We start from the raw sequence: 14,763 nt of genomic DNA, 5'->3' as shown, positions 1-14,763 counted from the left end.
TTGAGTGAGTGTGTTTAACAGGAAGGAAACAAGATCATAATTCAGTACGTTCAACACATTTATTTGAGCAAATGTATCAAATTATTAGTTTCAATTTTACGTCAATAAAATAAATTCTTCACAGTATACACTTTCAAAAAAGGTTAACGTCACATCATTTGGCAAACTAATTCCTAGACAACAGATATTTAGATTTACAATAGGAGTGGTTTGAACAGTTTGCCTGTCTTTACTATCCATGTTGGAAATATGGACAGATGGCGTCCACTCTTCCTCCTGCACCTGCCAAAGTCTCGACATCCTGACCACCGAGCTGCTCGAAGTCCATCTGAGGGAGCGAGTCCGGTGATTCTGACAGGCTTCACCGTTCCTTTACTCAAAATGTTGGTCAACAAAATGTTTTGGGCAACGATCACAGGGAATATCAAAGGATCTGTTGTCAAAAATCATGGGACATTATATCTTGTGACACTCCACTACAGAGAACTGAGGAAAACTATAAATAAGCAAATCAATGAATGTAATTACATAACTTCAAAGAAAACGATCAGTTTCAGAAATCCACATGACCCACTAAAAAGGAGCCTATCCTGTAATTATTGTATGGCACTAAATAACAGTAATATGAAAATCTTACATGAAGTGCTGATCAGCTTCTGGGAGCCTTCATATGACAACACTCCCCTCTACAGGCCAAGTATGATCACTGCAGCATTAGTCTATTTTCCATTCACAGCCAAAATGAGACTAGCATTAGTGTACTGTAAACGTACATTCAACCCTTGTTTTAAGTTTAGAAATCAAAGAAACTCCAATAATTTAAGACCACATAGGAGTTAATTGAAGAAATGAAGACAAAAAGTGAAAAGTTTGCAAATTGTGCCTTGTCTTGACAGATTGTTTTATGTTTAAGCTCATCAAAATGCTCTTTACTTCTTCTCCTTCCTCTTGTCCTGAAAAAGGAAAAAAAAGATTTGCCATATTAATAACTATTTAAAGCAGGATCTAATGAAATGTACAATACAGGAATAATTTGCATATCCTAGAAAGAGACATAGTATCTCTGAACATACAATCAAAATGACCTGTAAAAGCTGGGACACAATATTTAATGTGGTCAAAACACAGAACAGAAAAAAGCATTTAGTTGGTAAGGAAAGTACAAAATGAACTCAGTACCTTATCGTTCATGGCGAGGATGACCATCAGTTTTCTGAAGATGGTGATGAAATCCAGGAACAAATCCACACAGTGCCTTTAAAAAAAAAAATTGATTATTATATAATAATGTTAAATGTGAAATGCCACTTCTACATAAAAAAAGCATCAGACTGACATCTGTAAGTTTGCCCAATGTAACACCTCATAACGTTTTATTAGGACCAATCTGTCTTGTTGAATGTGATAGGACGTTGTACACTTCATTGTGGACTGATGCATTTGCATGATTTTGGATGTAGGATAGTGTGAGCTCACAGATAGGAGCTGTGTGGTTTGCGAGTCCTTACCAAACATAGTCTTTGTCCCCGTTTTCTGCTTTCTCGATGATGAGCTGGGTGTCAAACAGGACGAAGCCACACATGATGAGCAGCCCGAGGTACATGTGAGCCTGTTAAAGGACAAAAGGCAAAGATCGACGCAAAAAAATTATTTATTGCACAAGGAAGGGGAAAATATAAGTGACATACGTGAAGTGAGGGAGGCAGCACTTGTTTTATGTACCTTAAAAAGCATCACAGACCCAAAGAACATGTTCATCACAGACATCAGGAACAGGAGGGAAAGGCCAGACATCAGTGTGCCTGAGAAGAAAGAAGCAGCATTCAGGTGGAGCTGCCTTTCACAAACTTAAGGCCAGGATGAGTCATGGACCTGTTCTTATATGGTTACTGGTTGAGAGAATAAAATGCATAACTAAACACAACCTGGAAAATGCCACTATCATTCATTCATCTTCTAAACCTGCTTTATCATCACTAGGGTCACGGGGGGTGCTGAAACCTATCCCAGCTACCTATGGGCGAAAGGCGGGGTACACCCTGGACGAGCTGCCAGTTCATCACGGGGCCAACATATACAGACGAACAACCAATCACTCTCACATTCACAACTATGGGCAATTTTACGTTGACCAAAATGCCAGTATTTTACATATAATTTTTTACCATTACATATCTGATTATTTACTCAATCCAAACTCCTCCAGAGGATAACACAGTCTACAAATACTTGAGTGTGAGCACGGATCAGGTGATAAGACACGAGTCAGGTTTAATTTGCATGTCGAGTTTTGACACTCCTTTCATGGTCACAGCTCAGGTCCACTAATTCATTCTGTGATGCTTGCTAGCTGTGAATATCTCTCCATCCCATACCAAGTGGATCATGTGGAAAACTGCATTTACTCAACATTGTTTTGACAATGAATGAGTCAGTAAACTTTTGTGTTCCAGGGATACATCGAATTTCACATCGTGCCTTCTCAAAGTGAAAATTATACATAATGAACTGAATTCAGTAGTTGCTTTTACCTCCCAGGAAGAGGTAGCTCCTGCGTTTAGCGTAGAGGGCACTGAGAGTGAAGCAAATGAAGATCATAGAGGTACCCATGAAAGCCGTCACAATGATGCTAAGGAGAAACAAACACCAGCACTGTCAGTTTTTTGTCATGTCATAGATGCTTTCCATTAGACAGACCAACAGATAATCCTCATTCTGTTTCAATTTAAGACTAGTGTTTTAAGTTTCATGCATATAATATTTAACTTTCGATTAGTTTGACAGCAACTGTGTGAGGATGTTAAGTATTGAGTGGTTTACCTTGGGTTGACAGCGATGATAAAGTCCAGTGTAGGACCAAGGCCAACACCTGGTAAGAGACAGGAAGCAAAACACTGCCTTTAGAGTTCTGTGTGACATTTAGGTAACAAAGGCTGGTTGTTCAGCTCCGTTGACGTAACAATTTAATCAGTGAACAGCATCAGTTTACCTGTAAGGAAGGCAAATCCTGCGAGAATAGCCAGTCTCTTTTTCTCCGTCTCAGGATTATGAGGGGTCATAGCAAGCCAAAACATCATCCCCAGTGAGCCGAGCACAGACAGCACACCACCCTGATAACAGAGGAAGGGTCAAAATGGGAGCTAACGTCATAATAGTTTATTTGTTGGGAATAACATTTGAAGTAACAGTGACATTGAAAGTGGAACCAAGAGGTAACATTGCAGAGCTATGACTTCATACACCACTTCTGCTTGTATGAAGAGCAGTGTCTTAAAACTGTGTTGCAATGAGTTAGCTTAATACACATCAAGCCTTATGGTAAATAACTGTAAAACTTCAAAGCTTCAGGTGGAAAAAAGCTGAACTTTGCAAACACTTTAACCTCTAATCCATTCTTTTTAAAAACAGTGGTCAGTTTCTCAAAGCCTGAAAGCTTACTGCCACTGAAGTGTCACGGGATCACAGTAATTTCTATTAATATAAAATTGTTTTGTTGAGCCGACTGTTACTTAAACCTGTCACATAACTCTGTCCATAAATCAATGAATACTTCCAAAATGTTCCTACAACCACAGACCAGGAAGTCCATTGGAGCGGCTTTGCGTTTACTCCTGTTCACTTACTTTGATTAAACTTTTCATTAGGTTTGTGCCTTGTGTCCATTTGAATTGAAAGTACAAATTACTCCTTTGTTTGTTTATTTATTTCAAATAGAACATTAAAACCAAACCATAAAAATATTTGTATAAAAAGAAAGAAAAACATTTGAAAAGGAGTGGGATGAAGTTCCTTGTTACAATAACTTCATGATAATTCGCTGATTTTCCCTTGGGATTAATAGAGTATTCTGATACTGATTAAACACAACATTTGCATTAATGTAAAACCTGTTCATGAGGCTGTTATCATGACAGACTAACCTGAAAGAGGCGTGTGACAACATGGACGTAAGATCCAGCTGCGGCCACAAACATGCACACTGCCAAACTGGAGTACACATTCTTCAAGTGCACCTGGGTGGAATGAGATCTGGGGAGAAGATGAACAAAAAAATGATTACAATGAGGACAATGGAAAGATGTTTCAGAGAAGATAACATAGCTGTCACACATCTGCTGTACTCTTACGCACATTTGGGAGAACTTCAAGAGGGCGTCAAAGTTAATGTTGCGGTCAAACACGTTCATGGTGAAAACGGTTACTGAGATCGTAAGATCTGACAATGTCTCCTCTGAAAAGAAAACAGAAACAAAAACAGTGTCAAACTATTGTAGCTGCAACCATACATTTTTAGACTCGTTAATTCACTATATAGGCTTAGATCAAATCTATAAATCATGGAAGGTCAAAGTGCGTACTTAAATTACCGATAAATGATAGTTTACGACACTGAGTTACACAACAGGCTAAATATTTGTCCAGCGTTGAGTGGTCAGACAGCAGTCAAGATTAGCAAGCTAACTAGCATTAATGATAAAACGCATTACATTAAAGCTACTATGGACGGTCTACCTGCTTGAAGGTAGAATACATATTTATAATGCTTAGTATAATGTTTGGAACTTGAAAGAGACGATCGAACAAGAGCCAGACAGTTGAAACTGCGCCTGACGCACAAGACATGAGCACATATTAATAGCTACCAGCAGCTAGCCAACAACGTTGAATAACGGGCAGCGTTGCTAGCTAACTCTAACGTATGTCAACACAATTCGACGCCTCGCTTAATCATTCGCAGAAACTAGGCTAACGTTCCAGCTACTAGTAGTTCGATACACCATGATTATAAACTGCAGGATATTCTGGGTAAATATGCTCACCATTCGCCTCTCCTCTGCTCTGAGGTGGTGGCCTAGCTTTGTTCTTCCTGCTTTAGCTTCACTGTTATTTTTTGTTGGCAAAACAGTACGTGTCAGTCAGCCCCGTGATGTCACCATGGAAACGCCCAGAATGTTGTAGCGGCCAGTAAAGCGGAAATAAAACGGCTATTGAGCTAAATATAGATGATAATACGCTATGTTTTATTTTTGAAGTCACAGCGTGTTATATACTGTCGGGTTTTCTTTGGAAATAACTAACATATGGAACCTTCATTATCAAAAGTGCTTTCCGGTGTGTCACAGAGTAATGTCCCCGGTACAACCTAAAATGGCCGACTCACTAGCGGTCTACAACAAACCAAAACCATGCGTACGAGTAAAGTGGCTTTTCCCTTCTATTTTACACCCGTTAAATCAGAGATTTAGCCTTAAGTGTACGTTTCATGTGCGGTATGAAACTAATAATTCTCTACTATGATATGGTTATTATAAAAATGGAGTAAATGCTCGGCTGATGCAAATGAATACTGTGGAGTGCAATTGTGTTGATCCAGACTGTCACATGCAAAAGGATTAGTAATCAAGTCAACTCCATTAATATATCACAAATTCATCCAATCTAGTAATTTATTGTCAAATAAATTATCATTATGTTCCCTATATGTTTTAGCGAGTATTTTACCATTTTTGCTTTATTTTAAGTAATTTTCCAAATAAATGTAACACTAATGTAAAATATTAAAACAGACCCACTATGTTGTAGAGGATCAAATATTCCAGGCTAAATTATGTTGTAGTGGACTGAGACAAAAAGACACCAAGAGTAAAATATAACCAATTTTTATTTTCACATAAAAACTGGTAGCACCTTTGCCGTTAAGAGATTTGGTCAGATCATGTAGACAAAATGAGTTTGATTCATTTGGATACACAAAGACAAATTGTGACTGCCTCAACAAATACTTTTGGTCATCACAACTGGTACATTTTCATTGTCATATTTGACTAGTTAACATGCAGGCAAGAATTGCATCAAACATTAAAACATCATAGAAAAACCATATTACCCAAGTCTAATGTCTGTAATGAATTTATCATGAAAAAACCATTTCCATGCATGACTGAATCTGCAACTGTTTCTTGATTGGTTATGAAGTCCTTATGAAATCCTTATGGTTCTTCAGTTTTACATGAACTTTGACAGCAAAATGTGTGTCTTTAGGCACAGATAAAACAGCTAGTTACACAAGGCCAGCCTCAAAAGTAGGCAAACTGATTACAATACAAAATGTTATGCATTAAGAAGTACTGGACAATACAAGATTTGGCCAATAAATATAGAAAAAACACTCACACATGTTAAAAAATCAAATTTGATATTTTCAAGTGTTGCACTGCAAGTACCACATCCACATGGCATTACACTTGCTCTTGACAGTGTTTTCTCACGCTCAGCATGACACATCAGTATGTGTAGGCCTACAAATCTCTGTTCAGGCAGAACACCATTCTCTGTCCGAATTTCAAAGGCACAGTTTTTAATTTTAGCACTGTCAATACAAAACAAGTGCAAGTTGTTTGTCACGTAGTAATAAAAGAAAAACATAGTTACAAATGAGCTATTGTTAAACCTTGACTGAAAACTGTGGCGTTCATGGACTTCCTATGTGCCAACATATTCCAGTGTGTCTGCTTTCAACGGACCATAAAAGAAAAGATTTTCCCCGTATACTTAACTTTGGAATACATCAAATAGTCATCTGACCAATAATAATAGTACTGTATTTCTGCAAAATCTGTAGAAATTATGTGTATCGTACAGCACAGATGAGTTAAATACACTTTTTGTTGCTCATTTACAGGTAAATAAGGCTAATGTTTATATCTGCTAAATGCAGTTACTGACTTACGAGGTACTGTCCATGTAATTACAGAACTGGGTTGCATAGAAGAACCATGTTCGCTGTTTAAAAATAGATTTCCTTATAAAATAACCTATAAAAAGAAATTAAAAAATGTATAAAATCTGGTGGAAATTTAAAAAAAGAGCTGATGTTTTTTGTTGTTCCTAAAAGGCACAATAATTAAAAAAAAAAAAAAAACAATGTCCAAAAGTCAAGTCAGGGCAGGAAGGCTTCTGCTTTGGCAAAAGAACCACTTTAATATTCATGCTAACTGGACTGATTGTGTTTGGGACTGCTTTGGTTGACATTTCCCACTGTTCCTCGTAGTGCTTTCAAATAGTGGTTGTCGATATTGTCAGCACTTAGGTTCAGAGGAAAGGCCCAAGATTGCAATCTAGACTTTGTGTTTAACCAAAGACATTGTGTTTTCCAAGCTTGGAATTTCCTCAACCTCATGCTAATACATTTTTCTAAATAGAAAAGTTTGTGCACAGGCTAAAGAGAGCAATGCTTGGAAAAAACAGCCCTTATATCTGATCTTGATGTATGGTACTGTTGCAGTTTAAGAGGTTTCAAGCTGCAGCTCTAGATGGAGGTCCTTTAAGAGCTAATGTCCACGGAGCTGGTCCAGACGGGTGTAAACATTGTCAGCTTGACTAAGTTCTTCAAACACAGGCAGAAGGTTGAGCAGCTCGGCATCATCCACGTCATCAAACCATGACACCACAGGAACCTGAGAAAATGTTTACATGTATTCATCTACAGTGACACAAGCAGGGTTCAAATTAAACTGAATATAGATTTAACAAAAAAAAGTGCACTGTCTTAAACAGTTTTAAATGTGGCCGGTTTTTGTTTGTATGGGAATGTGGAATATGCCCCTCTCAAAATACATAGGACATGTTACATAAACTCACAAACTATATTTTGTCTAAGTATTTAAATTCACATCCCTCATCAGATAACTACAAAATAAGATCTTCCTGTTTATAGAACAAAGAAAGTATCATTGGTGTTATATACTGGAATAATTATCACGTAATGGACAGAAGCCGATCACACTTACAGCATTTTTAGGGTGAAAGATATAGGAGGCAGGAGAGTTATCCAGGATCAGAGTTTTGTGAAGGTCTCGGCCCAGGCGGCTCAAATCTTTGACATAGCAGCCCTGGTGGAAAACGCAAGACTCCCGGAACAACCGGGCCCGAAAAACACCACACTGATCCAGCAGGTCCGTGACTGGGTCTGCATACTTAAGAAGGCCAGGGGAGAGGTGGGGAGCAGGAGAGGGAAAAGCAGGGTGTGTAAGGTCAGGCTAATGAAGCGCTCTCTACATATGGCAGATGTTTACTCTAACAGAAAGTTGCATCACAGGGCCAAAATCTACACTGGTTTTAATTAAAAGTGAAGAGGTTCTCTACTGAGGTGACAGAATTATAAGCAACTGCAACCACAGTAAAAGGAAACAAAAGTCAGGAGAAACAGAAAAAAATAGCTGATTGATCAAACATCACATCAAGCAAAAGAAACTTTATGCTAAAAAAAAAAATATGCCGATCTATTTCAGGATCTGCAGTGTCTGATGTGTATGAAGTACCTTGGCGAGACTAGCTGTAAACAGCACACATTCAAACAACTCCCCCATTCTCTGCAGGAACTCATCCACATAGGGTCTCTTCAGCACATACACCTGCAAAACACACAGAGGGAATCAGCACAATGTTCACCCTCCATGCACTGCTCGGCTTCTACTGAAGTCTTACATTTGCACTGTTTTCTTCACGCTGGTTTGCTGCTAATGGCCGATTCCTGAAACAAGTAATCAAGAATAGGCCGTGCCAGTGTTAACCAGCCTATCCTGGATTACTTGAACCAGGCAGAGGCCCACATAGGATTCCTTACCAGCACACGGGGTCCCAGGAATTACATTTCTGAGTTAAGTACATTTCCACATGGTGATTAGCAAGTAGCATGCTGCCCAAGATGAACAACTGGTCCAGTGCGCTGCGCCAAGCATTTTTCCAAACATATTCTTCACACAGAAATTAAAATGTACTGCATGGCTTAATGATTTTTTAATAAACTGGGTAGAAATGACTCTTTCTTGCTGATGCATCCACTTCCATTTCCGATTCCCTGTTCAACATCTGGCCAGTAGAGGGCTCTGTGCACCAGTAATAGCTAAACCTGGCCAATAGTTACAAGACCCATCCCTTTTTTAGCTCAGCCACCGCTGCAAACACATCAACATACATACACAAACACAGCCCCCTCCCCTCTACAGCAAACACACACACATACAGTAGTTTACCTGGTGTGTGGTCCCCTCTATCTCCACAGGCACGATGAAGTCTGCATTACTAATAGGCTGGGGGGAGAAGACAGAGGGAGATGGTTGGTATGCTCATTCACATGAGCCGCGCTGTGTACATCCACATGGCATTACATAACAGCTGAACACTTAGACGCAGCCTCCACACCGCTCACATAAATCACAGAGCATAGCCTATACAAATACTATATAATTCACTTGATGTTATTAAAACATGTAATTGTTTGGGTCAAATTAACAGTAATACCAGACCATATACTTCCTAAATACACACTCAAATTTATTCAGTATCAGTTGAATATATTTGTTGTTTTTTTGTGAATTACTGAATACTCTCACGAAGACAAGACTAAAATAGCATCATTACATGCAAGCTACAAGGTCAAAAATTTATACTAAGAAGATCAAAATGAGACAATTCGAGGTTGACGTGAAAAATGATAAGCTTGATTGATCAGGCCTGTGACTGCTTTCGTACCTTGAATGAGCTGTGCACCAGGGTCTCATCCAGGTCTATAACCACACAAATCTTCCCTTGGTCCTGGGCATTCACCTCTGGCAGGAGACTGAGTTCAGACTGCTGAGACACACAAAGACATTCTTTAGTATACTGTCCTGTACACTCCTTTACCATTTGACATGCCTGTGCTACGTACATACCTAGAGAGTACAGTGTTATCCAATAGTGCAGAGATTTATATGACATTTTCCGGATCTTAAATCAAACCCCTGGAAATTACAGCATATGCCATTTTAGATGTATGTATTCACAGATCAAAGAGTAATCAAGTGAATTATTTACTGCCACAGTTTCACCATTACACATATTCAGAATGTGCATACATGGGTAACTCCTAACAGCTGTGTACCTCTCTAAAGCATCTTGATAAACAGGTTATTTGGTTTCATTTCAGGCTTTGAACATAACTCAACTGAAATAACAGTTCATATATTACACAACACAAGTAGCCAAAACATTAAGGGACCAATTTTGAATTAGTAAAAATGCCACCTCTGAGCAACAGCAATCTTCTTTTTCCAAATAAACAATAAACACAACGCAATATAACCCCATCGGCACCAATCTTTAATTCACTTTCATTTCAGTGGGAGCCTGTCAGACAATAACCAGGCCCTACAGATGCTGCTTCCTGTTTGCGCCTGATGCTGGAGGACACTCCTCAATGTGAACAAACATGGCATCTAATTAAAATGGCCCTTACATGGTACTAGGGCTCTAATCAAGCTGACAGCATTCACCAGTGTGGCCGGCCGTGTGCAGTGAGCGCTTAAGGCTTTATTTTTTTCTCCACCTCAGCAATTATGAGGCGCACAATACACCATTCACTGTGAGCACTCACTGTCTGCCTAAAGGACTGATAGTCGCTCTGCCGTTCTTATCTTCTACGGAGGATCAAGTGTGAACATCAAAGTCATTCCGTATCCGAAGACAGTTGTTGTTAGCTTTTAAGATGCTCCGAACAGGTGCAGTAGTGGTTTTAATGCACAGTTGTAAAAACTAATGCTTGAAGACTATACTAAGCACACTTTTACAACAATCACCTCCTCCTTTATGGCAAGTAGTGTGTGTGTGGGTGTAACTGGGAAGTAAAACATTAAAGAAACAAAAAGAGGCATGACTGAACTCACATCTTCAAATTGTTTTCAGTAGTGTGAAATACTGCTGGAATAAGAATAGGGTTACCTTGACAACCGTCCCATTTTCCTGTGATTCCAGCAAGGCCTGCTGGGAAGGTGGTGGTGGTGATGGTGGTGGTTTGGGGCCATCCTGAGCTTGGAGGCAACAGAAGAGCGCTTTGAAGATGTTACAACTCCGAGGCTGTTTCAGGGCAGACCGGCTCACCTGGCCTGTGTAGTAATGAGAAAAAAGGAGCAAACTATGTCAAACTACGTGTATAAACATGAAAATACTCAGTGAGGTTTTGGATTACATACCAGAGCTCACTTCAGCAACACATAATGCAAATCTTTGTGTTCCACACAATACAAATCATGATACAAACAATAGAGGAAATGAAGAAAAAGAATATCTTTGGTAAGAAATGTGGCCTAATAAGCTGCACATTGCACATAACAAATACAATGAGCTTCCCTTTTCCTTAAGGCACCATCCATCTGTCTACTGAGATGGCAAAGCTTGCACATGAAATCTGTTTTTAATGCGCCTGCCTCTGCTGCTGTTGCTGCTGCTGGAAATGGCTGGTACATGTTATATAATCACAGAGGGCGGGAAAACCCACACTTTTCAGCAGTACCTTCAACAGAAAACACAGACAGAAAACATTCCAACCATTTTAAACTCCAAGACCTTTCAGGGATGCCTGGCAGGCTGAAGCTAGCCAGAGCAACCAGACAGACAGACAAGCAGGCGGTGAGCCGGACAAGCAGTCACACCTCAGTGGTCTGTGCAGGTCTTTGATCAGCCACTGTAACCAGCAGGGTTCCAGCCCATACAGGACTTGTGTGGAAGTCAAAGAAAGGGTGAAAAACATTCTTAATGGGACTCAGCTATGCAAGTCCCCTCTAGTGTGTTACGTGTGAGGACTTGCAAACAGAGGCAAAATTTATAGCCATCAATACAGTGTCATTCAGTAAATCACAGATACAATCAATCCTTAGTGGAAAGATGAACAGATTAAATCAACCTGTGAATGTATTCACTTCGACTTAGAACTTGCACATTTTATTCATGTATTCTATGGTTTGTTCCCTGGGCTTTCAGTGCTCTGAAGACATAATGCAGACACATGAAGAAGCATGTTACACAACTGTTTAAGATACAAAGATGAAATCTAACCCCCCATCAATCCAGCACTTTTCTTTGGACATTGTTCAACACAATCCACATAAGTTGGAAAGCATGGATGAGTATGATTACAGTGAGTCTGATGGTTTGAAACAGAGACACTGTTAGCCATGCATGACATAACACACACGTAAAAGAATAAAAACAGAGTAATCCTGCAGTGACAGACTGGACAAATCCAGTTTGCAGTGTATCACTTGAACCCACTCACTCAATGCAAATAAAAGATTCCCTGAACCCAAATCAAGGCTTGAGCTGAGTCTAACCTGCGATCATGCAAAATGTGTGACATTAACAGCCAATAAATGAACCAGAATCAATGGGCAAATCTTCTTTCAAGCCCAAGGAAAGCGTGCAAACAACGAAATCTTTGAAACGGCGCTACAATGGGCGTGTGCGGAGGGGTGTGTTTGTGCATTCCGCTGTCAATACCGCGGCACCTGGTATTTCTATACAGTCTCTGTGTTAATCCACAGTCACAGTAGATCCCTTTGAAGCTCTCAGCCAATAATATCTATCACAATGTTGCACTGAGGCTGTGATCGGTGGGTTTTTTGTGATATTAAATACATGCATTCACGAAAATAGTGCAGCAATCATGCCTTGGTGTTAGTGACGCGCACTTATCTGTGACCACCCCCCCTTCTCCAAAACGTGAATAAAATACAGCATAGCTTTTAAATGGACAAAACAGATTATAGATGTGCATTGTACTAAAGGGCTGCCTGTGGTGACAGAGGAGTCTCTCATGTTGTACCAGGTAGTATAGTAGTAGGAAATGGGATGGTGCCAAACAAGCTGGAACCTGATAGACCTACATACATATATACATACGTACATAGATAGATAGGCTACATTCACAACAGCTTGTTTGGAGAAGTGGCCATGATCAGCAAGAGCTCAGGAATAATCACAACACCTCATGTAAAAAAGCCTCACAGAAAAGACAAAATAGGATCAACAATAGATAAGCTCCGGATGGCGAACCCTGTGCGTAACAAGAGACTGTCAACTTACACTTGAGCTTATGCCTAAAAACATACGAATACCTCGAGTATGATGAATAAGAGTGAGAAAAAACTAAACTGGTTCTAGTATGAGACGAGTACGAGATAATAAGGAGTATTTTAATGAAGCAGATTTATTTATTTGGGGGTGATCTGCAGTTGGGGGCAAACATCAAAACACCTCCTGAGGAAATTAGGATAGGGCTTTTTCGACTTTTCTTTCGGTTTATTTGGGAGTTATTCAATCGAAACCTTGTAGATCATCTTGGTAAATGCCAAAAAGCCAATGCGCCTCAGACCGCGCTCAACTGTCAAATGGGCGCACTATATACAGGCTTTCCCGATCACACCGATCATTATCTAGAAAATAATCAAATAATACCGAGCCACATTTGGTACCGTGAACACAACACACGGCCATCTCACCTGTTTTCGGTGACACTTGAACGTCTTCTTTCTGCACTTGGGTGATAACAGAACTTTCCATCTGACAATCACGGAGCCCTCAAAATCCTCAAATCCTGTCCCCGAGCACTGATGGGCATCCCTCATTGGGTTTTATTGATAAGTTGACTCAATAATTCACCGAGGGAACTTGTCATCCGTAGCCGCGCCTCAGTTACAATCCTCGATGAGAGTAGGATTTATCTTGTTCCTGTGTTTCTTTATTCCCTCCGCTTCTTGTTCTTCTCTCGGAGGTCCGCCTGGGGAGGGGGCAAGGCACTTGGTTATGTTTTTTGGAGGCTATTTGAGACTCTGTCAGCTCCGTCGTCTCGGGTTTACCACTACTATTACGGGTAATATCGCCGAGCAGCCCCCCTCTCCCGTCGCTGCGAAGTCCTCACTTTTGCACCAACAACATGGAGAATCCAGGCGAGAGAAGGAAAACAACCGAGGAAATGGGGCAAGGGAGGCCGGTTTCAAGTCCCCCTTTACTACAGATAAACAACATCGCCCGAAAGGCCACGGAGAGCGGTGAAAAACAGACAGAATCGGTCACCAGAGCACATTTCGATACGGGAAAAGATATCCTCGGGCGCACTTTGGCGTAAAATGTTATTTTTGTTGTTATCCGGGGGTTTGTTTTTCTACGGTTGGGACTCCGCGGGTGCCTTGAAACCGGCCCCGCTCCCAGATTGGACGGCCGGGAGAGGTGGGCGTGGCCAAGGCATCCCTCCACCGAACACATTCCAGCGCTGCTCGTACAAATGAGATCACATTATTAGTAAACGACGGAGAAATAAATAAACAGTTTTAGTTTGGCCGACAAGATCAACCGCATTTTTCTGCCTCTCTTTTGTTACTGACATCTTTATCATGTAATGTTTTGGGGTTTTTTATTTTATTATAAACAACGCAGTGATATGGTCGAATAGGTTATCGCGATAAAAAGTTTCAAATAGTTGATACAGCAAACGTTTGTCACAATAAATATCAAATCGTGACTTTTATCATCTTTAAAACCGATTCTTTATGGATATTCGATACAGTTATAGAGAAAATCCCAGATATATATAAAATAGTACAATTAAGTTAAACAAAACGTCTCAAGTGCTTCATCTGATGTGAGCCCAGATTTTAAAAAAAAGAAAGAAAGAAATGCACATCATAATAAATATAATTATCATGGCTTCAAATTATATCATAATATCAGTAATCATAATTTTATCACCCGCCCCTATTTCTATATTTACTGTTTAGTAGGCTTGATATTACTAGTGTTTAAGCTATTTTCTCTTTATTACAAGAAGGATTGTTGTGTACTATTAATTCTATTCCCAAAATGTAACCCAGCCTTTCACTGATGCAATGATGAATCTGCAGTTGCAAACTGCCATGGTAAATCTCTACATAAACTTAATTTTAAGTAGCA

The 14,763-nt window shown here is 39.8% G+C and overlaps 2 protein-coding genes across 3 annotated transcripts; both read right to left on the bottom strand.

Moving 5' to 3' along the window:
* Window positions 1-45: 45 nt before the first annotated feature.
* tmbim6 (transmembrane BAX inhibitor motif containing 6) lies at window positions 46-5,029 on the bottom strand. The gene is made up of 10 exons (XM_030139184.1): window positions 4,821-5,029; window positions 4,132-4,231; window positions 3,921-4,029; window positions 2,990-3,110; window positions 2,821-2,869; window positions 2,532-2,629; window positions 1,723-1,802; window positions 1,509-1,609; window positions 1,180-1,255; window positions 46-953 (listed from the first exon to the last, which is right to left on the bottom strand). The coding sequence occupies exons 2-10, from the start codon at window positions 4,185-4,187 to the stop codon at window positions 930-932; spliced, it is 714 nt and encodes a 237-aa protein (XP_029995044.1). The 5' UTR covers window positions 4,188-4,231; window positions 4,821-5,029; the 3' UTR covers window positions 46-929.
* A 615-nt stretch (window positions 5,030-5,644) lies between these two features.
* On the bottom strand, window positions 5,645-13,992 carry ctdsp2 (CTD (carboxy-terminal domain, RNA polymerase II, polypeptide A) small phosphatase 2). 2 transcript variants are annotated; one of them, XM_030139183.1, is made up of 7 exons: window positions 13,317-13,992; window positions 10,762-10,925; window positions 9,535-9,633; window positions 9,036-9,092; window positions 8,322-8,414; window positions 7,791-7,976; window positions 5,645-7,457 (listed from the first exon to the last, which is right to left on the bottom strand). In XM_030139183.1, the coding sequence occupies exons 1-7, from the start codon at window positions 13,375-13,377 to the stop codon at window positions 7,332-7,334; spliced, it is 786 nt and encodes a 261-aa protein (XP_029995043.1). In that variant the 5' UTR covers window positions 13,378-13,992; the 3' UTR covers window positions 5,645-7,331. The 2 variants fall into 2 exon arrangements, with proteins under 2 accessions (XP_029995043.1, XP_029995042.1); XM_030139182.1 differs by having other exon boundaries at window positions 9,535-9,636; window positions 13,317-13,991.
* Window positions 13,993-14,763: the final 771 nt, after the last annotated feature.

Source organism: Sphaeramia orbicularis, chromosome 7 (genome assembly GCF_902148855.1).
Source record: "Sphaeramia orbicularis chromosome 7, fSphaOr1.1, whole genome shotgun sequence".
In the NCBI taxonomy this organism is placed as follows: Eukaryota; Metazoa; Chordata; class Actinopteri; order Kurtiformes; family Apogonidae; genus Sphaeramia; species Sphaeramia orbicularis.
The sequence above is the reverse complement of the archived record's forward strand: the minus strand, read 5'-3'. Positions and strand labels throughout refer to the sequence as shown.